The sequence below is a fragment of the Petromyzon marinus genome, chromosome 21 (assembly GCF_048934315.1).
Source record: "Petromyzon marinus isolate PM22_M1 ecotype Great Lakes invasive population chromosome 21, UKy_Petmar_22M1.pri1.0, whole genome shotgun sequence".
Lineage (NCBI taxonomy): Eukaryota > Metazoa > Chordata > Hyperoartia > Petromyzontiformes > Petromyzontidae > Petromyzon > Petromyzon marinus.
Genome location: NC_133687.1, coordinates 2937361 through 2964774, shown reverse-complemented (window position 1 = coordinate 2964774; position 27414 = coordinate 2937361). Strand labels below are relative to the sequence as shown.

General features: G+C 56.1%; 1 protein-coding gene across 1 annotated transcript; it reads right to left on the bottom strand.

Annotated features, from left to right (window-relative positions):
* Positions 1-79: 79 nt before the first annotated feature.
* Positions 80-27414, bottom strand: LOC116944350 (cyanophycinase-like). Its single transcript, XM_076068412.1, has 6 exons — positions 27181-27414; positions 16682-16917; positions 15705-15841; positions 11522-11651; positions 3383-3521; positions 80-1326 (listed from the first exon to the last, which is right to left on the bottom strand). The coding sequence occupies exons 1-6, from the start codon at positions 27325-27327 to the stop codon at positions 898-900; spliced, it is 1218 nt and encodes a 405-aa protein (XP_075924527.1). The 5' UTR covers positions 27328-27414; the 3' UTR covers positions 80-897.

The window sequence follows — 27414 nt, the reverse complement described above, 5'->3', positions numbered from 1 at the left end:
CCCCCAGGCTCCAAAACCTGCTTAGCTTGCGAGATGGGCTCCATTAGAATCCAGGCGAGGAACACACACACACACACGGTATGGTTCACTTTTATTGGTAATCATCAGCCGTCCCCGTAGCTCGCTTCCCGCGCCAGTGTTTGCAGTTGTGCTGATGTGCGGCTTCGTTGGCATGTGTCCAATGTCCGACGTTTCACATCATGTGCTGCTAGGAGCCTCTTCGGTCCAGTTCCTGAAGGTCTCGCCGGACTTAACCAATCCGGCCAAGCACGATTTGGTGGCGAGGAAGCTTACCAAGCAGCACGAGGAGCGAAACGTCAGACATCGCGCCCGATGTCAACGTGTGGCACGAGCCGGAGACGCATCATCATCATCAGCATCATCATCATCATTTTATCTCAAAATAATGAATGTAGCGCCTTAACCGAGGCGCTTTACACAGATTTAACAACGGTACATATGGATGGTAATGGAGGAGATGAGGTGAATGCAATAGGTGAGAGGAAGCAATGGGGAAATCTGTAATGTGTGAATTCGGTGAAAGCGAAATTCGATCAGATTCGATGATGATGAATGGATTTTAATGAATGGGATTAATGAGTGATGGCCATATCATGAGAATATGAAGAGGTGAAAAGTAACGGTGGTGGTCATGAGGAGGGGGATTAGGAGGGTGGGGGGGGGGGGCATGAGGTCAGCTAGTAAACAACAAGTGAGTTTTGAGTGCAGAGCGGAAACTCAGTGAGCCAAGGTGACTGTTGAATGTGGAGGTACAAGTTTGTCGCATCGTCACCATCGTCATCAGCATCATCAGCACCGTCGTCATCACCGTCGTCATCATTGCGCATCAATCACCCAACCACCTCCACGCAGCGCGACCGCTGCCGCCGCCGCCGCTCAGTTCACAACCTCGTACATCTCGAGCAGGAGGTCGCGGTAGGACACCATGAAGTATCCGTCGACAGGAGACCTCCCCTTGGCGCCCGCGCCCAACTCCTTGCTCATGCGCACCTCGTACTGGGGCTTCTTCTCCTTGGTGCTCCCCGTGGCCTCCTTGGAGTACCTCGAGTTGACGAGGTTCGTGGCCACACGGGCAAACTGCCTGGCGCCGAACACGTCGGCGGACGTCACCGCGTAGTCGTAGTCCTCGCGCCCGCCCGTCGCCGACTTCCAGGAGGCGAAGGTGACCCTCCAGCTGACCATGTCGATGGAGTCGTCCTCCGTTAGGTAGTGGGTGCGCACGTTGCGCAGGTGCCACCTGGCCGAGGCGGTGTCGTCCCATGCGCCGGACAGGTCCATGAAGAGGACGCCGAATTTTCCGACCACCTTTTGGCGTGGGGGAGGGGGAGGGGGAGGGGGAAAGTGACCGCGAGGATGGACAAGATGGACCGTGGCACGGACATCTTCGCCGACATGGTCGGCGTCACGATCGTCATCGTCGTTATCATCATCATCGTCGTCCGGGTTATCATCATCAGTATCGTTGTCGTTATTATCATTGTTTTCATCGTCGTCGTCAAGGCAATAATCATCGTTATCATCATCGCTATCGTCGTCGTTATCATCATCGTCGTTATCATCATCGTTATCATCATCGTTATCATCATTATCATCATCATCGCTATCGTCATCGTCGTCGTCGCTATCATCGTTGTCGCAATTCTAACCGTCTCTATCGTCATCGTACAGAGACATTTATAGAAGTGCACACACGGATACGAGACACGTGGATGGACACGCGTCTTCATCATCGTCATCATCGACATAATCTGCTTCTGGTACTACTGGCGGCGCTGTTACTGCTGGTCCTACTACTACTGCCGCTACTACTACTACTGTTGCTACTACTACTACTACTATTGCTACCACTACTACTGCTACTACTGTAGTAACATCAGGGATGTCACTGTATATGGTGCCGGCCGTGGCGTGCGATGTACTTACGTCGCGGACAGCATCGTGTGTGTTGCTGAGTGAGGCCGGCTCTAGCAGAGCGCGGCGTGCGATGCACCGTCATCGCGTACACCCCGTGGGTGGGTGTAGTACCAGCACTAGTGGGGCTTGGTGGGCGTTGGGATAGCGCGTGCACCACGCACAGCGTGCAGTGCGGGCTCCCACGAGGGGGAGCGGGAGAGTGTCAGCCCAGGGGCAGGGTTGCCCCGGGCCATGGCACTCCGGTTGACCCCGTAGACACGTGATCCGGAGTGTCCACAGAGAGGGCCCCATATGGGGGGGGGGGGGCTAGGGGGTGATCACGTGTCCCGGGAGAGCTCTCGAGAGGGATCGAGAGGGAGCTGGAACGCTCGAGAACGTGGGCGGGGCCGAGGGCGGAGCCGGCCCACCCGGGGGGATATAAGGTGGGTCCCTGAGAGGGACCGGGGTTGCTACGTCCTACAAGCTGGAAGCTCCACGTCTACAAGCTGGAAGCTCTACGTCCTACAAGCTGGAAGCTGGAAGCTCTACGTCCTACAAGCTGGAAGCTCTACGTCCTACAAGCTGGAAGCTCCACGTCTACAAGCTGGAAGCTGGAAGCTCTACGTCCTACGTCTAAAGAGGCACCAACACGTGGCCGGGGACCCGAGTGAGGGTCCGACCCATCGTAGCCGTAACTCCTCTGTATAGTGTAGTTAGCTGGGTGGTCACCACCCTAGGCTGTATCTAGTAAAGGGCAGTTACCCCTTGGTATATACGTGTTGCGAATAAATGTGTTACCTCTGAAGAATAACGTCTGCGACTCAGTTGGACTCACTACACTACTATTGCTACCACTACTATTGCTACCACTACTATTGCTACCACTACTATTGCTACCACTACTATTGCTATTACTACTGCTGCTACTCCTACTGCTGCTACTACTACTAATATGGCTACTTACTGCTGGTGCGACTACTGCTGGTGGCGCTACTACTACTGCTGCTGCTCCAACTACCACTGATACTGCTGCTACTACTACCACTGCTACTACTATTGCTACCACTAGTACTGCTACCACTATTTCTACCATTACTGCTACTACTATTATTGCTACCACGACAACTGCTGGTGGTGCATATTCTAATGCCGCCGCTACTACTACCACTGCTACTGCTACTACTATTGCTACCACTGCTACCACTGCTACCACTATTTCTACCATTACTGCTACTACTATTATTGCTACCACGACAGCTGCTGGTGGTGCTACGGCTACTGCTGCTGCTTCCACTACTACTAGCTACTACTATTGTTACCGCTACCACTGCTGCTACTACTACTGCTTTCTACTGCGACTACCTACTACTGCTGCTGCTGGTAGCGGCGGTGGTAGTGGTGGCGGTGGTGGCGGCGGCAGTGATGGTGACGGTGGTGACGGTGGTGGCGGTGGCGGTGCTGCGCTCACCTTGGCACGTGGCTCCGTGTCCATGGCGGTGATGACGAGCGCCGTGTCCTCGTCCACGCCAATGCCACGTGCCGCTCCGTGCGGCTGGTCCCTCGTGTCCCACAGCAGGCGCGCCAGGCGGCCCTCCCGGCCCCTCTCACTGGACAGCAGCGCCAACAGCAGCAGCAGCAGCAGCGGCAGCAGTAGTAGCAGTAATTAGCAACATCAGATGAAGCAGCAGCATCAGCAGTAGGAGTAACAAGTGTCGCATCAATAGCATAATCAGCATCAGCCCATACTTCACCAATGCTGTTGAGTGCAGCTCAGCCAACCGGTGATGTTCGCCGTGGCCAGGATTCGAACTCAGGTAGGCCGGGTTGGAGCAATGGCACCGCGGTTGATAATACCTCTCGCCCTCTCCCTTCTGCGCTATTTAAACACAACTAATTTATTAGTTGGGTCTTTCGGTAAAGTCACGTAGATAGCTACAAATTAATACAAATAATAAATATAAGCAACAAAAAACTACGACGCTTCGATCACAACACAAGCGATCGAAACGTCGTAGTTTTGGGTTTATTTTATATTTATTATTATTTATTAATTTGTACATACCTACGTGACTTTACCGAAAGACCCCCCAACGAATATGAATTCCTGCAGTCACGAGAGCTTTAAGTCAAGATTAAAACTAATTTATTTTACCAGGTAAGGCCCAACTGAGCTATGTAGTTATTTTTCAGAAGCGACCTGGCCACAAATGATCGCTCAACGAAAGTGGCTTATCGCGTGGAAATTTATCGCAGTCAAATACTCTGAACGACCGTTTAATTCTAAATGTGGAGGAAAAAACCAGAGGAACCGGAGAAAAATCCTCGCTACCACGGGGAGAGTGAACAAGCTAGACTCCAAATACACAGCAGGCGTCAGGGTTGGGATCAAATCCACGCCCTCCTGTACACCTGGCGAGGTAGTTAACATCTCCTAGCCACGGTTCATGCTGTTTCAATATTCGTTGTCACACCTTTCACGAACGCACCCCGGACGTAAACTGGGGTAATAAAGGCACTGACTCATCTTCTTTGGTTCTTTCGGTAAAGTCACGTAGAATGAGAATAAAATAATAAAGAACCAAAAATAATAAATAATAAAGAACCAAAGAAGATGAATCCTTGCAGGCACTGACTCAATTATCTTCTTCGTTGTCCTTCCCCCGCCCGTCCGATCAGCACGGTCGGCTATGTACGGTGCGAAAGAAGTCCAACGTACAGACGGTCCCCCAAGGTTGCAGAAGACCAGACTTGCGGAAATCCGACCGAATGAAAATGCTCCCATAAATCATGTAAAAAAATAATAATCAAGCGCAAATAGTGCAGCGCCGTAAGGTTGCGGATGAATATCCTCCCATATAGCGCTACGCCTCCCTCCACCGTCTTCACTGGGCACGAGCTTCACCAGGATTAAGGGAAAAGGAATTTGTTGTCGCGTTACGTAATAATTTTCCTTTCGTAGCATTATGTAATTTATTATTTATTGTTTTCTATGCTTAGAACTACCCCCCCACACCACCCTCCCCCCATGTTTATTTCATGCGTTATTTACTGTGCGTACTTATTCAACACGATGAAACTTCGATTGCTTTTGGTCTCAGCCAACAGCGATCGGAGAAGTCTATTAGCCTCGCCTAGCGCGCTGTGAACGAACAAGCGGAAGTGACTGCTTCCCGTTAACAATTGATTTTACTAAAAAAAATGTTTTGTGGTATTCATAATCAATTGGATACAGGAAATGTTCCATCAGTTTGATTATGGGTAGTGTTAGGGTTAGATATTCGATTCAATGAAAGAATCATAGGAAGTGCAGAGCGTACGCAAGTACTGAGAGAAACTATTTACTGCTATTGGGATTTTATCGTTGATTTTGGGGGGGGGGGGGGATTGTTCAGTTTCCCGACACACGGAAAATTCGGGTTACGGATCGTTCTCGGGAACCTAACCCTTCCGTAACCCGGGGACCGCCTGTACGGACATCGTGTCATTGTGGCCCTGCCCCCCCCCCCCCCGCACATCCGATTAGCTACGTACGGTGCGAAAGAAGTTCAACGTACACACGTTGTACCACGGCTATTGGCCCCTGAGCGGCGCTCGGGCAAGGGCGCGTCACGGCCGGCACGGGTTGGTGGCCCGTGGGCAGTGAGACGATGGCACGGGCAGCGGTGGACGGATTGACCGGCGACGTTCACGGAGTGGCAGCCAGGGAACCCAATGGGTACGCGCCCGATATGCGGCCGTTCAGCCGGGGGCGAGAGACGGAGCGACGAAAGGAAGCTGGATTGCTTCGCGTGGATCGATCACGTGAGAAGGACGAGGGTTTGGTGGGGCGGGGGGGACAATGGGAGGCATTCATCCGGCAGTTGATCGATCATGACTGCTGATGATGATGATGGCGGTGACGCACTGCGTCATCACAGCCGTGACGGAATCACTCACTCGGCTCTGACGTCAGTGCCCTGGGTAAAGGCGCAGCCCTCCCCATGCAGTAACTCACTCACGCCACTGCCGAGGGACCTCCAGACAGCCCTTCCCCTCCTCCCCCGCCACGATAACTGTACGTGGCCTACTCTTCCACGCTGCACTCGACGTCTGAGGTACGAGGTGGGGAAGTCGCCCACACTCTGAACCCGACCCGACCTGCCCTATGGACGCGCTGCCCGCCCACGGGGGCTGAGCCGATTTGCGAGGCACCGCGAGTGACCCTCTGACTGGGCGCTCGGAACGGCGATGGCCACGACTCGAAAAACCAGCCCAGGGCTCGCGCCGGGGATGCCTCGGCCGGGTGCGGCCCGGCAAAGCATGCGGGCTGTCCAGACGCGCGCGTGGTCATGTAATCGCTGCATGACCTTTGGCTGAGTGCTCGCCCCAAAAAGATACTAAACCGTTTCCTTTATTTTTACCAGGTAAAAAGCCCACTAGAGCTATATAGGTCTTTTTTTTCAGAAGCGAACCCGGGCCACGAACGATAGCTCAACGAGGTGGGTCATCGTCGTCGTCGTTTTCGTCATGCAGAAATGTACGGCAGCTACCAAAGCCTGTAAACGCTCGACGTTGTTTCTAAATATGGAGGGGAAAACCGGAGGACCCGGAGAGAAAAAAAATAATCCTTGACAGATCCTCGGTGCGAGTGCTGCCTTTGTCTGGCCATCGAACAATGACCGTCACCGCATTGCGCAACGCTTTCAAACGCTGCGTCTGCGGCCGTCTGGAACGCTCTTGCCATCCGATATCAGGAAGCCACTGCAGCTATGGACTTTTAAATGTGGACAACATTTATATTTTCTTTGGAACACATTTTGTTGTGTTTAGTGTGTTGTCCTCCCCCCTTAACCTCCGATGAACACGGTTGGTTACATACGGTACGAAAGAAGTTCACCAAACTGAAAGACAAAGATCGCCCCGTATAGCCTGAACAGGCTGTTGGGGCAAGTGCTGTTAGCGAACACCTATGAACGGCCCACAAGGTGGTTGTCCAGCACCACGCCCTAACGCCTTTGTCTCCCCAGTGGCAATGTTTACACACTACAGCAGGTACTCATTTTGAGGCTGAGTCGACCTAGGTGCGGCCCAGCACCACTACAAACATTCGCCAACGTTGCAATGTTATTGATCGTGAGCAGGAATGAAACTCGGGTGGGCGGGTTCGTGGCGCAGTGCGCTAACCACTGCGCCACCGTTCTGCACACAGGAGGAGGAGGAGGAGGAACAGGAATGTGGTTGAGGCACAATGGGCCCGTGACGTCGGTGGAAGCACAGAAATCGTCGCTGCACCCAGCACGCCTCGTCTCCACTCCCCAGGAACGTCACGGAAACACAGCTCACTCAATTCCGATTCGCACTGTTGTCTCCGCGCGTCGCGAAAGAAGTCCAACATACCTACACACGCACAGAGACGCACAGACACCCAGACCCATAGGGACCCATAGAGACACCCGTAAAGGCACCCGTAGAGACCTGGAGACCGACAGATCAGCACGGTTGGCTCCGTACCATGCCAAACAAGTCCAACGTACATACACGCACAGAGACGCTCAGACACCCAGACCCATAGAGACCCATAGAGACACCCGCAAAGGCACCCGTAGAGACCTAGAGACCGACAGATCAGCACGGTTGGCTCCGTACCATGCCAAACAAGTTCAACATACCTACACACGCAGAGACGCACAGACACCCAGACACATAGAGACCCATAGAGACACCCGTAAAGGCACCCGTAGAGACCTAGAGACCGACAGATCAGCACGGTTGGCTCCGTACCGTGCCAAACAAGTTCAACATACCTACACACGCAGAGACCCACACCCGTAAAGGCACCCGTAGAGACCTAGAGACCGACACATCAGCACGTTTGGCTCCGTACCGTGCCAAACAAGTTCAACATACCTACACACGCAGAGACCCACAGACCCATTGAGACCTACAGAGACACCGATAGAGACACCCATAGAGAGCTACAGCGACCATACGACTACGTCTGACAACGCGCGCGGCTTTAACGGGGACAACCCTGTTTGTTTATATTTATTTATCTATCGATCTATCACACTTGTTTAACCAGCAATGCCTCGCTGAGTCTCAAGATCCTTTGTCAAGGAGGTTTTTTTCAGGTTCTTGCATTAGGAGGGCGACTTCACTGCTGCTGCTGCTGCTGCTGCTCCTGCGAGTGTGCGATCGCAACGCGAGGGGAGCGGTGGCACAGCAGTTGGCACATTGCGCTACGAACCTGGCGACCCGAGTTCGATTCCCGCTCACGGCCACCAATACCAGAGACAAAGGCGGCCGGGCGTGGTGCTGGCCACCCACCGCCTCGTATGCCACAGTGCTGGCTTTCATGTGTGCTGCTCGCTAAGGGCACTTGCCCCAACATTCTGTTAAGGCGATAGCGGGGGACCCTTGTCTTTTTCCCGATACGGTGATTTAGAGGGCATTTTTCAGCATCGTTGGGATGTGGCTTTGCCCAGTGCCGGGTACAATGCGTGGTTGTGTTCAACGACGTGAGGAGAACGCGGAGGAAACCCATGCAGAGCACCTGCCAGGGGCGAACAAACTCCACACAGGCGCCAGAGTCGGGATTCGAACCTGGGCAGAGTGGGGTATTTGTGTACTGTGTGTGTATGTATGTGTGCTCGCATACAGAAACCCATAAATAAATAAATAAACCCCCCATTTAGCCTACGCAGACAGTGAGGGCAAGTTCCGTAAGTTGACGACTATGAGTGCCGACACGGCACACGAAGGGTGATGTGGTTGGTTGTTTACACATCGTTCCAGGAACTGATTTAAGTCCGAGTCTACCTAGTGGCGAAAGGCCCGGCATTCCTGTCTACTCAGCAGGTGGGGAAAAGTGTAGGTAACTCTCATCTCTTCCAAAAAATAAGTCGAGGTCGGCACAAAAAAATAGCCCAAATACCCCTCTGTCAACTAAAACTAAACTATTTATTTTTATTGTACCAGGTTAAGATCCAGTGTAGAAGCGACCTGGTTATCGGGAATGATAGCTCAACGAAGCGGTTTATCATAATGTGGACGTTTTAATCAGCCGAACACTCTAAGCGCGTGACGTTAATTCTAAAATGTGGAGGGGAAAACCGGTCCGACCTGGAGTAAAATCCACGCGCCCACGGGGAGAGTGAACACGCAAACTTCAATTCTAGATGTAAAGCTTTCGTGACTGCAAGGATCCATACTCTTTGGTTCTATTGGGTAAAGTCACGTAGGTAAAAAATAAAATAACAAAAATCACGACGTTTCGGCCACAACACAAACGGCCTTCATCAGGTGAAGGGACGAGACTGTCTGGAGGACAGCGCTGGAGTGAAAAAAGCCACGCTCAGATCACGACCTTTAAGCTTAAAGGCCACGCTCAGATCACGACCTTTTAGATTAAAGGTCGTGATCTGAGCGTGGCTTTTTTCACTCCAGCGCTGTCCTCCAGACAGTCCCGTCCCTTCACGTGATGAAGGCCGCTTGTGTTGTGGCCGAAACGTCGTAATTTTTGTTATTTTATTTTTTACCTACGTGACTTTACCTAATAGAACCAAAGAGTACGCAAACTTCAGCCTGGATCGCACCCACGTGGTGCCTCCAGGCTCCTGCCAGCAGGGGGCGGGAGTGAGCAATTGCAGGACTGCACCACGACCACCCACCAGCCCCTCCCACCCCAGGTGACAAAACGAATTCGCTTCCCCTCCTTAAATACCAGTAGCACAACAAAAATACGAATATCAGCGGAACATTCTATTTCCATTTTTTTACGCGGCTATACGTTTAGATCTTAGGGTAGTTTACCTAACTTCATTTTTTAAATTTCGATTTGAAGCTTTCGTGACTGCAAGGATTCATCTTCTTTGGTTCTTTCGGTAAAGTCACCACCACGTAGAATGAGAATAAAATAATAAAATAACACAATAAAATTCTCACGACGTTTCGGCCACAACGCAAGCGGCCGTCCCGACAGGTCTGTACCTTTCACCTGAAGACGGCCGCTTGCGTTGTGGCCGAAACGTCGTGAGAATTTTATCGTGTTATTTTATTATTTTATTCTCATTCTACGTTCATTTTTTTATTTAACATCACGAGAAATTGCGTTAATTAACGTCTGAAACAACCGTCGACATTTGTGGATCAGCCTGCGTTTGCAGCACGGGACCCCTGGGCCAACTGGAGGGCCGTCGCGGACCGCCGGTGGCACCGGGGATCGCGCTCCGAGCACCATCGGCATAGGACAGCGAGGTCAGAGAGGAGGAATTGACTCCACCACGGCCTTAGTGACCAATAATGACACGTGGTCTGGGCGTCATCATCACCATCATCACCATTATCAGAATCACCATCATCACCACCATCATCACCGTCATCACCATCACCACCACAATCATCGCCACCATCATCATCACCATCACCGCCATCACCACCATCATTATAACCACCATCATAACCATCATCACCATTATAACCGCCATCATCACCACCATCCATCACCGCCATCATCATTATAACCACCATCGTCACCACCATCATCACCATCACCGCCATCATCACCATCATCATCATCATAACCACCATCATCATCATTATAACCACCATCATCACCATCACCGCCATCATCACCATCATCACGATCAGGCTTCCCCAAGCTGGACGGTTTCATACCCCCGCCATAGGAACGTGGAATTTCCACCACTGTCTCCATGTAGGGCTGTGTTATCAGGAAATGAGATGAGCTCCGATGGCTCAATATCTCGCGTGAGCAGGAAATCCGGTCGACTCATTCAAAAATTTCCCATGATTAATCAGGGCGGCCGCTGTGGCTCGAACCACGAACCTGTACAACGAGCGCCATCGGCGGCCTAGTTGTGTCACCGGATCCACTCACACAACGGTTATGAAGAGGAAGCCCCGGCAATCGTCGCTCTGTGCTTCCTTCCCAATGGGGGTGGTTGGGTGGGTGGATGGCTGGGTGAGTGGTTGGCTGGGGTGGCTGGCTGGCTAACTGGGTGGCTAGATGACTGGGTGGGTGGCTGGCTGGCTGGGTGGCTGGGTGGGTGGATGGCTGGCTGGGTGAGTGGCTGAATGGGTGACTGGGTGGATGGGTGGGTGACTGACTGGCTGGCTGGCTGGGTAGCTGGGTGAGTGGCTGGCTGACTGGGTGACTGGGTGGATGGGTGGGTGACTGACTAGCTGGCTGGCTGGGTAGCTGGGTGGCTGGCTGGGTGGCTGGGTGGCTGGGTGGGTGGATGGGTGGGTGACTGGCTGGCTGGGTGACTGGATGGCTGGGTGACTGGATGGCTGGGTGGATGGGTGGCTGGCTGGGTGGGTGGCTGAATGGGTGACTGGGTGGATGGGTGGGTGACTGACTGGCTGGCTGGCTGGGTAGCTGGGTGAGTGGCTGGCTGACTGGATGGCTGGGTGGATGCGTCGCTGGATAGGTGGCTAGCTGGCTGGGTAAGTGGATGGCTGGTTGGCTGGGTTGCTGGCTGGCTGGGCGGCTGGCTGGGTGGGTGGCTGGGCGGCTGGCTGGGTGGGTGACTGTCTGGCTGGATGGGTGGTTGGGTGGCTGGCTGCGTGGGTGGTTGCCTATGTGACTGGGAGTGCGTGTCTTCACCTGAAGTGCGAGTCGACGACCACCCCGTGGATGGTGCCCAGGCCGCCCTTGGGGTCGTAGACGAGCTTGTCGGCGTTGCTCTGCGCCGACGAGTAGGAGCCGTACACGACGGCCTCGTAGCTGCGTCCGCCTGCGCGCTCCACACAAACACGGGTGGGAGCGACGCACACAGAGGGACAGGCAGACGAGTCAGACGGGAGACAGATCGCTAGGGTGCCGACAGAGAGAGAGAGGAATGGAGATCGAGAGACAATACCGATGGACGGATGAGTAAGATGGGAGACAGACGGGTAGGGAGGTAGACAGAGAAAAGACAGGTGGACAAACGAGTGAGACGGGAGACAAATGGTTGGCAGACAGATGAGAAAAAAATGTTGGAGACAGCCGGAAGACAGCCTGGTAGGGCGAGAGACAGACATATGGTTAGGGAGATGGTTCGGGAGTTAGGTAGGTAAGTGGGTAGGTGAGGAGACAGGTAAGGGGATACACAAGTTGGGAGGCGAACAGGGGGGAAGAGAGACAGAGAAGTAGGGTAGTCAGGTAAGTAGGTGGATAAATAGCGACGTGGGAGGGTAAGTAGACATATGGACAGGTAGGTCGGGGGAGAGACGGTTAGGTAGGCTGGTAGGTAGGGAGATGATTATACAGGAAGGTATAACGTACTTATTGACAGACACACGCAGACATAATAAATTATATGTATGTATTGACAGGGTGACACCTGCTGGCCTGTAAGGGTAATTAGAGCTATAGTGGCATACAATGCCTTGTCATAAAGGGGCGTATCTGGGGTAAGGGTCAAGGGCGGTGTCAGTCGAGAGGCTCCGGGAGCCATCCCGAAGGGTCTGGTAGGTTCTAGAAAGGGGGCGTGGCCAGAGGTGGAGCTTGGCCATGCCGAGCGAGATGTAAGGCGCACCGAACCGTTGGTTCGGTGCTGCTAGCGTGGGGTCTGGGTCCTCGTTGCGTGGCTGCTCGCTGTCATCTTCGTCTTCGACCACGTGACTCTTCTTCCCACCAAGACCCGCTCCGTCTTCGCCGCTACACTCGTCGACCAACCAGCGTAGCGAAGGAGGAAGAGCAGCCTTGTATGTAGCCGCGTTATGATAGTGCATCGCCCTGTGTGCTTCCTGAGGACGGCTGCTTGCCTTGTGGCCGAAACGTCGTGAGAATTTTATTTTATTATGTTTTATTTTTATCATTTTATTATTTCCCTTCTACGTGACTGTACCGAAAGAACCAAGATTAAGAAGCCTTCTGCTAAGACGTGTGTCAGGAGTCGCTCACTACACATGCACAGACAATCACACGCAAAACACAGATTGCTGGGGTAAGTGCTGTTAGCGGGCACCTATTAAGGCCGGCGTGGCACACGAGAGCATGGTGTGGCCAGCACCACGCCCGACCGTCTTTGTCTCCCCAATGCCGATTTTTGGACACCGCACCAGGTACCCTTAAGGGCCGAGTCGACAGAGTGAAGGCCGAAGACCTGTACTGATGTCACTCGCTACTGATGTTGGCCTTCACCACGGCCCCTGTGCCACGCTAGGAGCACTTCAAGGCCACGTGAGGTGTCGAAGGTTCGCTGGCAGGAGGTCACGGGACAGACCCAGCAGGTGCCACGTGTTGGCTGACTGAGATGACTGGCAAATTTACCAGCTGTACCCCCGACTGTGCCAACTTGATGCGTTTTAGCCGCCCTGTGCTCCACTCGTTGTTGTGAGCGTCGCTCCTCTGCCCTCCAACTGCCCAGTAGCGTCTTTCACGAGCCTCCTCTATGGAGGCCGATCTTGACACTGCTGGTACCGGTCTCCGGCAAGTCCGCCCAGCTCCACATCCTCCCGCGTACTGCATCAGCGCCATCTCTTCTCCAGCCAGTATCGTGCCCATGTCGTGCCCGTGTAGCACCCTCTACCCGGCCAAACAGAAGCCACTTGGTCTATGGGTAACGGTGTGAGCGAGTCTATGGGTATCAGCCTTCTTCATCTTTCAAATACGGCTGCTGACGTAGATACAGAGACAACAACTACAATGTCACATTCAGGTGGTCAAAGACAGACAATCGCATCAGGAGCAATGTATTGCTGCGATGATATCTCATTCGGATTTTTCCGCATCGGGGCATTGCATCGTTATACATTGAGTAGTCTGTTCTGGATGACCACAGTCGCGCCACTACTACTGGAGGCATTTTTAATTTTCCATTTGTGCATCACGTATCATCCGCATTTGCCATCGTTTGTGCAGTGGATGCGGTTTTTCGGTGGACCGTGAGCTTCGTTGAAGATCAAACCCAGGGATCTTCTGCATTGGGTCTTTCAAAATAAAACTGATGTTTGTGACTTCTTTTGTCTCTGTGTGTCTCTGTCTAGCTGTGTGTGTGTCTCTCTGTCTGTGTGTGTGTCTCTGTGTGTCTCTGTCTAGCTGTGTGTCTGTGTGTCTAGCTGTGTCTCTGTGTGTGTCTCTGTGTGTCTCTGTGTGTGTCTATGTGTCTCGCTGTGTCTCTGTGTGTGTCTCTGTGTGTGTCTCTGTGTGTGTCTCTGTGTCTAGCTGTGTGTCTCTGTGTGTGTCTCTGTGTGTGTCTCAGCTCTCTCCAAGGTTCATCGGAGGGGGGTGGAGGGGGGGTTGACGTCTCACATTCGTGGATCGGGGCCATCGCGTGCGTTTGTCCGATCCACAAAAAAACATCGAGGGACTCGCTCCCACGCGCGGTGCCAAGCGCGGCACATCCTGCAGAGCATAGATTAACGTACGGTCTGCTCTCCTACAACGTGCTAGTCGTTGTGGACCTGAAGGGCACCGCGTTATGGGAAAAGAAATCGCGTTAAAGTAAATAATACAGGATGTAGGGCTAAAGCGTAGTCCGCGATAATGGGTGAGATGCGTGACGCAGGCCGAACAAAGACTGAGGGCGCGTGGGTAGCATCTAGAAGCATCCAGCCGCATCGCGCCTCGCGCGATGCCGAGGCAGCCGCAGTACGACCGCCTGTTCCATTCACTCGACCACGTCGTACCCAGTTCGCATCCGCGTCGCGGAAAGATAAAAAGATGCACTGCCTAAATATGTCCGTCGTGTCGTTTCCAATTCACGTTATGCAAGCAGCTGCAGCAGCAGCAGCACACTTTGTCAGGGGACAGACGGCACGTGAGCCTCACGTCGACAGTGGTCCTCGAGACCAGTGGTGCTTAACCTTTACTGCAGACTTGCACCCCTTTGGTTCTGAATCGTAAACAAAAGTAGAATGTTAATAACTGCATAGGTTTGATGAAACAAAAGAGTTGTACTTACGTGCCCGTAATTAATTTGTCTTACGATAATTTACCTTCTAGATCTGTTGATCGCGACGTGGACGATGTCCCTCTAGGATGTACCGTTGATCTCGACGACGACGATGTCCCTCTAGGACGTACCGTTGATCATGACGTGGACAATGTCCTTCTAGGACGTACCGTTGATGGTGACGTGGACGATGTCCCTCTAGGACATACCGTTGATCATGACGTGGACAATGTCCTTCTAGGACGTACCGTTGATGGTGAGGTGGACGATGTCCCTCTAGGACATACCGCTGATGGTGACGTGGACGACGATGTCCCTCTAGGACGTACCGTTGATCATGACGTTGACGACGATGTCCTTCTAGGACGTACCGTTGATCATGACGTGGACGATGTCCCTCTAGGACGTACCGTTGATCATGACGTGGACGACGATGTCCCTCTAGGACGTACCGTTGATCATGACGTGGACGACGATGTCCCTCTAGGACGTACCGTTGATCATGACGTGGACGATGTCTCTCTAGGACGTACCGTTGATCATGACGTGGACGACAATGTCCCTCTAGGACGTACCGTTGATGGTGGCGACGACGATGTCCCTCTAGGACGTGCCGTTGATGGTGACGTGGACGACGATGTCTCTCTAGGTAGGACGTACCGTTGATGGTGACGTGGATGACGATGTCCCTCTAGGACGTACCGTTGATGGTGACGTGGATGACGATGTCCCTCTAGGACGTACCGTTGATCTCGACGATGACGACGATGTCCCTCTAGGAGGTACCATTGATGGCGACGTGGATGATGTCCCTCTAGGACGTACCGTTGATGGTGACGTGGACGACGATGTCCCTCTACGACGTACCGTTGATCATGACGTGGACGATGTCCCTCTAGGACGTACCGTTGATCATGACGGCAGAGCCCTGGCAGGCGGTGCCCGCGCTGGAGCCGGCCACCACGGCCCCGGCATCGTGGGCCGCCTTGATGGCGCGCAGGGCCGAGGACTCAACCCGCACGCCTCCCTGGTTGTGGAAGAAACTGCAGGGAGGGGGGGGGTTGGGGGGGGAGGGTGGATTGAGAGGGAGGGGCGAAGATGCAGGGAGGGAGGGAGAGGGTCCCCAATGCGTGGTGGCTTGTGATCCCCCACTCCCTCTTCTCCTCGCCTCGTCCAAACCCCCGCAAGGAATGCCGACGTGCAATGCCGTGCAGGGTTCCGTGTCCATGCGCGGTAGTCTCATTATTGTCACTACGAGCAAGGCTCACGCCCTTTAGACGCCGCCGTCCAGGCCAGGCAGGCCGCCAGATAGCCAGGCAAGCAAAACTCCCCCCCCCCCCCACCCCCTATTTTCTAATATAGTTCGATTAATCCGCAAAACTTGCTGAGTACAAGTCCAAAAGACCGCCTCTCCCCCCCAGCCCCCCCCCCCGCCGCAAATATTTTTTCAACCAAACGGCCAGCAACAAACTTCATGTCTTATCAAATAGGTGTGATGTTGCCATGGTTGAGAGATGTTAACTACCTCGCCTGGTATACAGAAAGTTCTGGTTTCGATCCCGACCCTGACGCCTGCCGTATATTTGGAGTTTGCGCGTGGATTTTCCCCGTGGGCCCGCGTGGATTTTCCCCCGGTTTTTCCGTCCGCATTTAGAATCAACATCACGTGCTTTGAGTGTTTGGCTGCTCCTATAAATGTCCACGTGACTGTGAGCCACTTCGCTGGGCTATAATTTGTGATTGCCACAGGTCGCTTCTGCAAAAGAGCTGCATAGCTCACTGGGGCCTTACCTGGCAAAACATATATATTTTTTTTATATATTATATATTTTTTTTAACAGTTTAGTCTTAGTGAAGGAAGAACGATCGAGTGAGCCGCTCACGCTTCGATGACGCGCGCCTGGTCTCCGCCGCCGAAGAAGAATCCGCCGAGGCCCTGGATGAGGGCCACGACGGCGGGGTCCTCGTTGTTGTGGAGCTGGCCCAGGTCGATGGGGATCACGACGGCCTCCCGGGCCCCATAGACGCGCACGAACAGGTCCGTGTAGAACGACGCGCTGTCCGCGGGGTCGCCTGACGCCGCCACGACTATGCCGATGCGAGCGACGCCAACTCCGCCCTGCGCCGGTGGGTTGAGAGGGTGAGTTGGTGGGTGGGTGGGTGAGTGGGTGAGTGGGTGAGATGATCATTGGGTGGGTTAGGGGGTAGGTGAGTGGGTGGGTTGAGAGGGTGAGTTGGTGGGTGAGTGGGTGGGTGGGCGAGTGGGTGGGTGAGTGGGTGAGATGATCATTCGGTGGGTTAGGGGGTGGGTGAGTGGGTGGGTTGAGAGGGTGAGTTGGTGGGTGAGTGGGTGGGTGGGTGGGTGAGTGGGTGAGATGATCATTGGGTGGGTTAGGGGGTGGGTGAGCGGGTGGGTTGAGAGGGTGAGTTGGTGGGTGAGTGGGTGGGTGGGCGAGTGGGTGGATGAGTGGGTGAGATGATCATTGGGTGGGTTAGGGGGTGGGTGAGCGGGTGGGTTGAGAGGGTGAGTTGGTGGGTGAGTGGGTGGGTGGGTGGGTGAGTGGGTGAGATGATCATTGGGTGGGTTAGGGGGTGGGTGAGCGGGTGGGTTGAGAGGGTGAGTTGGTGGGTGAGTGGGTGGGTGGGTTAGGGGGTGTGTGAGCGGGTGGGTTGAGAGGGTGAGTTGGTGGGTGAGTGAGTGGGTGGGTGGGCGAGTGGGTGGGTGAGTGGGTGAGATGATCATTGGGTGGGTAGGGGGGTGTGTGAGCGGGTGGGTTGAGAGAGTGAGTTGGTGGGTGAGTGGGTGGGTGGGTGGGCGAGTGGGTGGGTGAGTGGGTGAGATGATCATTGGGTGGGTTAGGGGGTGGGTGAGTGGGTGGGTTGAGCGGGTGAGTTGGTGGGTGAGTGGGTGGGTGGGCGAGTGGGTGGGTGAGTGGGTGAGATGATCATTGGGTGGGTTAGGGGGTGGGTGAGAGGGTGAATGCGTGAGTGAGCGGGTGGGTTGAGAGGGTGAGTTGGTGGGTGAGTGGGTGGGTGGGCGAGTGGGTGGGTGAGTGGGTGAGATGATCATTGGGTGGGTTAGGGGGTGGGTGAGCGGGTGGGTTGAGAGGGTGAGTTGGTGGGTGAGTGGGTGGGTTAGGGGGTGTGTGAGCGGGTGGGTTGAGAGGGTGAGTTGGTGGGTGAGTGGGTGGGTGGGTGGGCGAGTGGGTGGGTGAGTGGGTGAGATGATCATTGGGTGGGTAAGAGGGTGTGTGAGCGGGTGGGTTGAGAGAGTGAGTTGGTGGGTGAGTGGGTGGGTGGGTGGGCGAGTGGGTGGGTGAGTGGGTGAGATGATCATTGGGTGGGTTAGGGGGTGGGTGAGCGGGTGGGTTGAGAGGGTGAGTTGGTGGGTGAGTGGGTGGGTGGGTTAGGGGGTGTGTGAGCGGGTGGGTTGAAAGGGTGAGTTGGTGGGTGAGTGGGTGGGTGGGTGGGCGAGTGGGTGGGTGAGTGGGTGAGATGATCATTGGGTGGGTAAGGGGGTGTGTGAGCGGGTGGGTTGAGAGAGTGAGTTGGTGGGTGAGTGGGTGGGTAGGTGGGCGAGTGGGTGGGTGAGTGGGTGAGATGATCATTGGGTGGGTTAGGGGGTGGGTGAGTGGGTGGGTTGAGCGGGTGAGTTGGTGGGTGAATGGGTGGGTGGGCGAGTGGGTGGGTGAGTGGGTGAGATGATCATTGGGTGGGTTAGGGGGTGGGTGAGAGGGTGAGTGCGTGAGTGAGCGGGTGGGTTGAGAGGGTGAGTTGGTGGGTGAGTGGGTGGGTGGGCGAGTGGGTGGGTGAGTGGGTGAGATGATCATTGGGTGGGTTAGGGGGTGGGTGAGCGGGTGGGTTGAGAGGGTGAGTTGGTGGGTGAGTGGGTGGGTGGGTTAGGGGGTGTGTGAGCGGGTGGGTTGAGAGGGTGAGTTGGTGGGTGAGTGGGTGGGTGGGTGGGCGAGTGGGTGGGTGAGTGGGTGAGATGATCATTGGGTGGGTAAGGGGGTGTGTGAGCGGGTGGGTTGAGAGAGTGAGTTGGTGGGTGAGTGGGTGGGTGGGTGGGCGAGTGGGTGGGTGAGTGGGTGAGATGATCATTGGGTGGGTTAGGGGGTGGGTGAGCGCGTGGGTTGAGAGGGTGAGTTGGTGGGTGAGTGGGTGGGTGGGTTAGGGGGTGTGTGAGCGGGTGGGTTGAGAGGGTGAGTTGGTGGGTGAGTGGGTGGGTGGGTGGGCGAGTGGGTGGGTGAGTGGGTGAGATGATCATTGGGTGGGTAAGGGGGTGTGTGAGCGGGTGGGTTGAGAGAGTGAGTTGGTGGGTGAGTGGGTGGGTGGGTGGGCGAGTGGGTGGGTGAGTGGGTGAGATGATCATTGGGTGGGTTAGGGGGTGGGTGAGTGGGTGGGTTGAGCGGGTGAGTTGGTGGGTGAGTGGGTGGGTGGGCGAGTGGGTGGGTGAGTGGGTGAGATGATCATTGGGTGGGTTAGGGGGTGGGTGAGAGGGTGAGTGCGTGAGTGAGCGGGTGGGTTGAGAGGGTGAGTTGGTGGGTGAGTGGGTGGGTGGGCGAGTGGGTGGATGAGTGGGTGAGATGATCATTGGGTGGGTTAGGGGGTGGGTGAGCGGGTGGGTTGAGAGGGTGAGTTGGTGGGTGAGTGGGTGGGTGGGTTAGGGGGTGTGTGAGCGGGTGGATTGAGAGGGTGAGTTGGTGGGTGAGTGGGTGGGTGGGTGGGCGAGTGGGTGGGTGAGTGGGTGAGATAATCATTGGGTGGGTAAGGGGGTGTGTGAGCGGGTGGGTTGAGAGAGTGAGTTGGTGGGTGAGTGGGTGGGTGGGTGGGCGAGTGGGTGGGTGAGTGGGTGAGATGATCATTGGGTGGGTTAGGGGGTGGGTGAGCGGGTGGGTTGAGAGGGTGAGTTGGTGGGTGAGTGGGTGGGTGGGTTAGGGGGTGTGTGAGCGGGTGGGTTGAGAGGGTGAGTTGGTGGGTGAGTGGGTGGGTGGGCGAGTGGGTGGGTGAGTGGGTGAGATGATCATTGGGTGGGTAAGGGGGTGTGTGAGAGGGTGGGTTGAGAGAGTGAGTTGGTGGGTGAGTGGGTGGTTGGGTGGGCGAGTGGGTGGGTGAGTGGGTGAGATGATCATTGGGTGGGTTAGGGGGTGGGTGAGTGGGTGGGTGAGAGGTTGAGTGCGTGAGTGAGTGGGTGGGTTGAGAGGGTGAGTTGGTGGGTGAGTGGGTGGGTGTGTGGGTGAGTGAGTGAGATGATCATTGGGTGGGTTAGGGGGTGGGTGAGTGGGTGGGTTGAGCGGGTGAGTTGGTGGGTGAGTGGGTGGGTGGGCGAGTGGGTGGGTGAGTGGGTGAGATGATCATTGGGTGGGTTAGGGGGTGGGTGAGAGGGTCAGTGCGTGAGTGAGTGAGTGAGTGGGTGGGTTGAGAGGGTGAGTTGGTGGGTGAGTGGGTGGGTGAGAGGGTGAGTGCGTGAGTGAGCGGGTGGGTTGAGAGGGTGAGTTGGTGGGTGAGTGGGTGGGTGGGCGAGTGGGTGGGTGAGTGGGTGAGATGATCATTGGGTGGGTTAGGGGGTGGGTGAGCGGGTGGGTTGAGAGGGTGAGTTGGTGGGTGAGTGGGTGGGTGGGTTAGGGGGTGTGTGAGCGGGTGGGTTGAGAGGGTGAGTTGGTGGGTGAGTGGGTGGGTGGGTGGGCGAGTGGGTGGGTGAGTGGGTGAGATGATCATTGGGTGGGTAAGGGGGTGTGTGAGCGGGTGGGTTGAGAGAGTGAGTTGGTGGGTGAGTGGGTGGGTGGGTGGGCGAGTGGGTGGGTGAGTGGGTGAGATGATCATTGGGTGGGTTAGGGGGTGGGTGAGCGGGTGGGTTGAGAGGGTGAGTTGGTGGGTGAGTGGGTGGGTGGGCGAGTGGGTGGGTGAGTGGGTGAGATGATCATTGGGTGGGTTAGGGGGTGGGTGAGAGGGTGAGTGCGTGAGTGAGCGGGTGGGTTGAGAGGGTGAGTTGGTGGGTGAGTGGGTGGGTGGGCGAGTGGGTGGGTGAGTGGGTGAGATGATCATTGGGTGGGTTAGGGGGTGGGTGAGCGGGTGGGTTGAGAGGGTGAGTTGGTGGGTGAGTGGGTGGGTGGGTTAGGGGGTGTGTGAGCGGGTGGGTTGAGAGGGTGAGTTGGTGGGTGAGTGGGTGGGTGGGTGGGTGAGATGATCATTGGGTGGGTAAGGGGGTGTGAGCGGGTGGGTTGAGAGAGTGAGTTGGTGGGTGAGTGGGTGGGTGGGTGGGCGAGTGGGTGGGTGAGTGGGTGAGATGATCATTGGGTGGGTTATGGGGTGGGTGAGCGGGTGGGTTGAGAGGGTGAGTTGGTGGGTGAGTGGGTGGGTGGGTTAGGGGGTGTGTGAGCGGGTGGGTTGAGAGGGTGAGTTGGTGGGTGAGTGGGTGGGTGGGTGGGCGGGCGAGTGGGTGGGTGAGTGGGTGAGATGATCATTGGGTGGGTAAGGGGGTGTGTGAGCGGGTGGGTTGAGAGAGTGAGTTGGTGGGTGAGTGGGTGGGTGGGTGGGCGAGTGGGTGGGTGAGTGGGTGAGATGATCATTGGGTGGGTTAGGGGGTGGGTGAGCGGGTGGGTTGAGAGGGTGAGTTGGTGGGTGAGTGGGTGGGTGGGCGAGTGGGTGGGTGAGTGGGTGAGATGATCATTGGGTGGGTTAGGGGGTGGGTGAGCGGGTGGGTTGAGAGGGTGAGTTGGTGGGTGAGTGGGTGGGTGGGTTAGGGGGTGTGTGAGCGGGTGGGTTGAGAGGGTGAGTTGGTGGGTGAGTGGGTGGGTGGGCGAGTGGGTGGGTGAGTGGGTGAGATGATCATTGGGTGGGTAAGGGGGTGTGTGAGAGGGTGGGTTGAGAGAGTGAGTTGGTGGGTGAGTGGGTGGGTGGGTGGGCGAGTGGGTGGGTGAGTGGGTGAGATGATCATTGGGTGGGTTAGGGGGTGGGTGAGTGGGTGGGTGAGAGGTTGAGTGCGTGAGTGAGTGGGTGGGTTGAGAGGGTGAGTTGGTGGGTGAGTGGGTGGGTGTGTGGGTGAGTGAGTGAGATGATCATTGGGTGGGTTAGGGGGTGGGTGAGTGGGTGGGTTGAGCGGGTGAGTTGGTGGGTGAGTGGGTGGGTGGGCGAGTGGGTGGGTGAGTGGGTGAGATGATCATTGGGTGGGTTAGGGGTTGGGTGAGAGGGTCAGTGCGTGAGTGAGTGAGTGAGTGGGTGGGTTGAGAGGGTGAGTTGGTGGGTGAGTGGGTGGGTGAGAGGGTGAGTGCGTGAGTGAGCGGGTGGGTTGAGAGGGTGAGTTGGTGGGTGAGTGGGTGGGTGGGCGAGTGGGTGGGTGAGTGGGTGAGATGATCATTGGGTGGGTTAGGGGGTGGGTGAGCGGGTGGGTTGAGAGGGTGAGTTGGTGGGTGAGTGGGTGGGTGGGTTAGGGGGTGTGTGAGCGGGTGGGTTGAGAGGGTGAGTTGGTGGGTGAGTGGGTGGGTGGGTGGGCGAGTGGGTGGGTGAGTGGGTGAGATGATCATTGGGTGGGTAAGGGGGTGTGTGAGCGGGTGGGTTGAGAGAGTGAGTTGGTGGGTGAGTGGGTGGGTGGGTGGGCGAGTGGGTGGGTGAGTGGGTGAGATGATCATTGGGTGGGTTAGGGGGTGGGTGAGCGGGTGGGTTGAGAGGGTGAGTTGGTGGGTGAGTGGGTGGGTGGGCGAGTGGGTGGGTGAGTGGGTGAGATGATCATTGGGTGGGTTAGGGGGTGGGTGAGAGGGTGAGTGCGTGAGTGAGCGGGTGGGTTGAGAGGGTGAGTTGGTGGGTGAGTGGGTGGGTGGGCGAGTGGGTGGGTGAGTGGGTGAGATGATCATTGGGTGGGTTAGGGGGTGGGTGAGCGGGTGGGTTGAGAGGGTGAGTTGGTGGGTGAGTGGGTGGGTGGGTTAGGGGGTGTGTGAGCGGGTGGGTTGAGAGGGTGAGTTGGTGGGTGAGTGGGTGGGTGGGTGGGTGAGATGATCATTGGGTGGGTAAGGGGGTGTGAGCGGGTGGGTTGAGAGAGTGAGTTGGTGGGTGAGTGGGTGGGTGGGTGGGCGAGTGGGTGGGTGAGTGGGTGAGATGATCATTGGGTGGGTTAGGGGGTGGGTGAGCGGGTGGGTTGAGAGGGTGAGTTGGTGGGTGAGTGGGTGGGTGGGTTAGGGGGTGTGTGAGCGGGTGGGTTGAGAGGGTGAGTTGGTGGGTGAGTGGGTGGGTGGGTGGGCGGGCGAGTGGGTGGGTGAGTGGGTGAGATGATCATTGGGTGGGTAAGGGGGTGTGTGAGCGGGTGGGTTGAGAGAGTGAGTTGGTGGGTGAGTGGGTGGGTGGGTGGGCGAGTGGGTGGGTGAGTGGGTGAGATGATCATTGGGTGGGTTAGGGGGTGGGTGAGCGGGTGGGTTGAGAGGGTGAGTTGGTGGGTGAGTGGGTGGGTGGGCGAGTGGGTGGGTGAGTGGGTGAGATGATCATTGGGTGGGTTAGGGGGTGGGTGAGCGGGTGGGTTGAGAGGGTGAGTTGGTGGGTGAGTGGGTGGGTGGGTTAGGGGGTGTGTGAGCGGGTGGGTTGAGAGGGTGAGTTGGTGGGTGAGTGGGTGGGTGGGTGGGCGAGTGGGTGGGTGAGTGGGTGAGATTATCATTGGGTGGGTAAGGGGGTGTGTGAGCGGATGGGTTGAGAGAGTGAGTTGGTGGGTGAGTGGGTGGGTGGGTGGGCGAGTGGGTGGGTGGGTGAGTGGGTGAGATGATCATTGGGTGGGTTAGGGGGTGGGTGAGCGGGTGGGTTGAGAGGGTGAGTTGGTGGGTGAGTGGGTGGGTGGGTTAGGGGGTGTGTGAGCGGGTGGGTTGAGAGGGTGAGTTGGTGGGTGAGTGGGTGGGTGGGTGGGTGGGCGAGTGGGTGGGTGACTGGGTGAGATGATCATTGGGTGGGTAAGGGGGTGTGTGAGTGGGTGGGTTGAGAGAGTGAGTTGGTGGTTGAGTGGGTGGGTGGGTGGGCGAGTGGGTGGGTGAGTGGGTGAGATGATCATTGGGTGGGTTAGGGGGTGGGTGAGCGGGTGGGTTGAGAGGGTGAGTTGGTGGGTGAGTGGGTGGGTGTGTGGGTGAGATGATCATTGGGTGGGTTAGGGGGTGGGTGAGTGGGTGGGTTGAGAGGGTGAGTTGGTGGGTAAGTGGGTGGGTGTGTGGGTGAGTGAGTGAGATGATCATTGGGTGGGTTAGGGGGTGGGTGAGTGGGTGGGTTGAGCGGGTGAGTTGGTGGGTGAGTGGGTGGGTGGGCGAGTGGGTGGGTGAGTGGGTGAGATGATCATTGGGTGGGTTAGGGGGTGGGTTAGGGGGTGGGTGAGAGGGTGAGTGCGTGAGTGAGCGGGTGGGTTGAGAGGGTGAGTTGGTGGGTGAGTGGGTGGGTGGGCGAGTGGGTGGGTGAGTGGGTGAGATGATCATTGGGTGGGTTAGGGGGTGGGTGAGTGGGTGGGTTGGTGGGTGAGTGGGTGGGTGGGCGAGTGGGTGGGTGGGTGGGTAAGATGATCATTGGGTGGGTTAGGGGGTGGGTGAGCGGCTGGGTTGAGAGGGTGAGTTGGTGGGTGAGTGGGTGGGTGAGTGAGTGGGTGAGTGGGTGAGATGATCATTGGGTGAGTTAGGGGGTGGGTGAGTGGGTGGGTTGAGAGGGTGAGTTGGTGGGTGAGTGGGTGGGTGGGCGAGTGGGTGGGTGAGTGGGTGATATGATCATTGGGTGGGTTAGGGGGTGGGAGAGCGGGCGGGTTGAGAGGGTGAGTTGGTGGGTGAGTGGGTGGGTGGGCGAGTGGGTGGGTGAGTGGGTGAGATGATCATTGGGTGGGTTAGGGGGTGGGTGAGTGGGTGGGTTGAGAGAGTGAGTTGGTGGGTGATTGGGTGGGTGGGCGAGTGGGTGGGTGAGTGGGTGAGATGATCATTGGGTGGGTTAGGGGGTGGGTGAGTGGGTGAGTGAGAGATTGAGTGCGTGAGTGAGTGGGTGGGTTGAGAGGGTGAGTTGGTGGGTGAGTGGGTGGGTGTGTGGGTGAGTGAGTGAGATGATCATTGGGTGGGTTAGGGGGTAGGTGAGTGGGTGGAGAGGGTGAGTTGGTGGGTGAGTGGGTGGGTGAGTGAGTTGGTGGGTGAGTGGGTGAGATGATCATTTGGTGGGTTAGAGGGTGGGTGAGTGGGTGGGTGAGAGGGTGAGTGCGTGATTGAGTCGGTGGGTTGAGAGGGTGAGTTGGTGGGTAAGTGGGTGGGTGTGTGGGTGAGTGAGTGAGATGATCATTGGGTGGGTTAGGGGGTGGGTGAGTGGGTGGGTTGAGCGGGTGAGTTGGTGGGTGAGTGGGTGGGTGAGTGAGTTGGTGGGTGAGTGGGTGAGATGATCATTGGGTGGGTTAGGGGGTGAGTGGGTGGGTGAGAGGGTGAGTGCGTGATTGGGTGGGTTGAGAGGGTGAGTTGGTGGGTAAGTGGGTGGGTGTGTGGGTGAGTGAGTGAGATTATCATTGGGTGGGTTAGGGGGTGAGTGACTGGGTGGGTGGGTGGGTAGGTGAGTAATTGAGTGAACGGATGAATGGGTGGGTGCGTGCGTGGGATAGAGAGTGAGTGGGTGGGTTAGAGGGTGAGTGGGTGGGTGAGTAATTGACTGAGTGGGTGAGATGCCGATGCGAGCGACGCCAATTCCGCCCTGCGCGGTTGGGTTGAGAGGGTGAGTTAGTGGGTGAGTGGGTGGGTTAGAGGGTGAGTGGGTGGGTTAGAGGGTGAGTGGTTGAGTGGGTGGGTTAGATGGTGGGTGGGTGAGTGGGTGATTGGGTGGGTTAGAGGGTGGGTGGGTGAGTGGGTGGGTGAGTGGGTGGGTTAGAGGGTGAGTGGGTTAAAGGGTGAGTTAGAGGGTGAGTGGGTGGGTTAGAGGGTGAGTTGGTGAGTGTTTGGGTTAGAGGGTGAGTGGGTGGGTTAGAGGGTGAAAGAGTCAGTGGGTGGGTTAGAGGGTGAGTGGGTGGGCGGGTTAGAGGGTGAGTGGGTGGGTAGGTAAGTAATTGAGTGAATGGGTGGGTGATTGGGCGAGTGCGTGGGTTGGAGGCTGGGTGGGTTAGAAGGTGAGCGAGTGGGTGGGTGAGTAATTGAGTGGGTGGGTGAGATGCGAGCGACGCAAACACAGCCCTGCGTGGGCGGGTTGAGAGTGGGTTGGTGCGTTGGTGGGTAAGAGGATTGAATGGGTGGGCTAGAGGGTGAGTGGGTGGTTTGTTGTTAAGGCTATAGAGGGGATTTTTGTCTTTGTAGTGAGAGTGATAATGGGTGGTTGGGGAGTAAGTGAAAAATTGAGTGGATGAGTTAACACTGTAGGGGGCACAGGTGGTGCATCGGCCACTCATCTCAGTCAACCCATGGCACCTGCTGAGTCCGTCCCGTGCCCTGCCAGCGGGCGTTTGACATTGCACGTGGCTTAAAATTCACGTGGCCTGGCACAAGGGCCGTGGTGACATCACCGCCACTAAGTGGCGAATGGCGGTTGTTGTTGGATGTGTAGGATTGGTGAGGGGTGAGTGGGTTTGTGGTTGGGCGAGTGCATGAGTGGGCAAGTGGGTGGATGAGCGATTGATCCCATATTCACTCTGATGTTACTGTTAAAGATGATTTTCATGAGTATTACAATGAGGATGTATTGGTAATTATTACGACCAATGATGTTCATATTTTGTAATTGTTGATGTCGATGATGATATGCTTGTACGTGCATTGTTTTTTTCTAAAATAATCAATGTTAGTTATAATTGTAAAATATTATCATTATGGGCATCACAACATAGAGAACACCAACCACCTTCACCACCACCACACACTCACCACCACGCACTTACCACCACGAGCAGCACACACCACCACATAATTAACACTATGACCACCCACTCTCCACCACCACCACACACTCAACACGACCATCACCACCAGCGTGCACTCACCACCACGTACTTACCACCACCAGCAGCACACACCACCACATAATTAACACTATGACCACCCACTCACCACCACCACACAGTCAACACGACCATCACCACCACAGGCACGCGCTCACCACCACCAGCACACACCACCACATCCACACACCACCACACACTCACCACCACGTACTTACCACCACCAGTAGCACCCACCACCACCACCACATAATTAACACTATGACCACCCACTCACCACCACCACACACTCAACACAACCATCACCACCACCACTACACACTCACCACCACCACACACTCAACACGACCATCACCACCACAACCACCACACACTCACCACCAGCAGCACACACCACCACCACAATATTAACACTATGACCACCCACTCACCACCACACACTCAACACGACCATCACCACCACCACCAGCACGCACTCACCGCCAAATCCACGATGGAGCCGTACACAGCCACGTTGTCATCGCTAATCCCGCCGCCGGCCAGCACGAGGCTCTTAGCGGTGGCCTCGAGCGCAGCTCCCAGCAGCAGGAGCAGCAGCAGCAGGGAGGTGCACGCCTTCATCTTCATAACGATGGGGATCACCAGCAGCGCTCAGCAGCAGCAGCACCACCACCACCAACCACCCGGTCGGGTCCTGCACAGAGGTCCGCTGCT

Excerpts from the sequence above, each read along its gene's own strand:
- LOC116944350 (XM_076068412.1), bottom strand. The coding sequence starts at position 27,327 with ATGAAGATGAAGGCGTGCACCTCCCTGCTGCTGCTGCTCCTGCTGCTG. Across the intron at positions 16,918-27,180 it reads GCTCCATCGTGGATTTGGCG|GGCGGAGTTGGCGTCGCTCG; the intron begins GTGAGTGCGTGC and ends CCACCGGCGCAG. Across the intron at positions 3,522-11,521 it reads GTCGTCGACTCGCACTTCAG|TGAGAGGGGCCGGGAGGGCC; the intron begins GTGAAGACACGC and ends GCTGCTGTCCAG.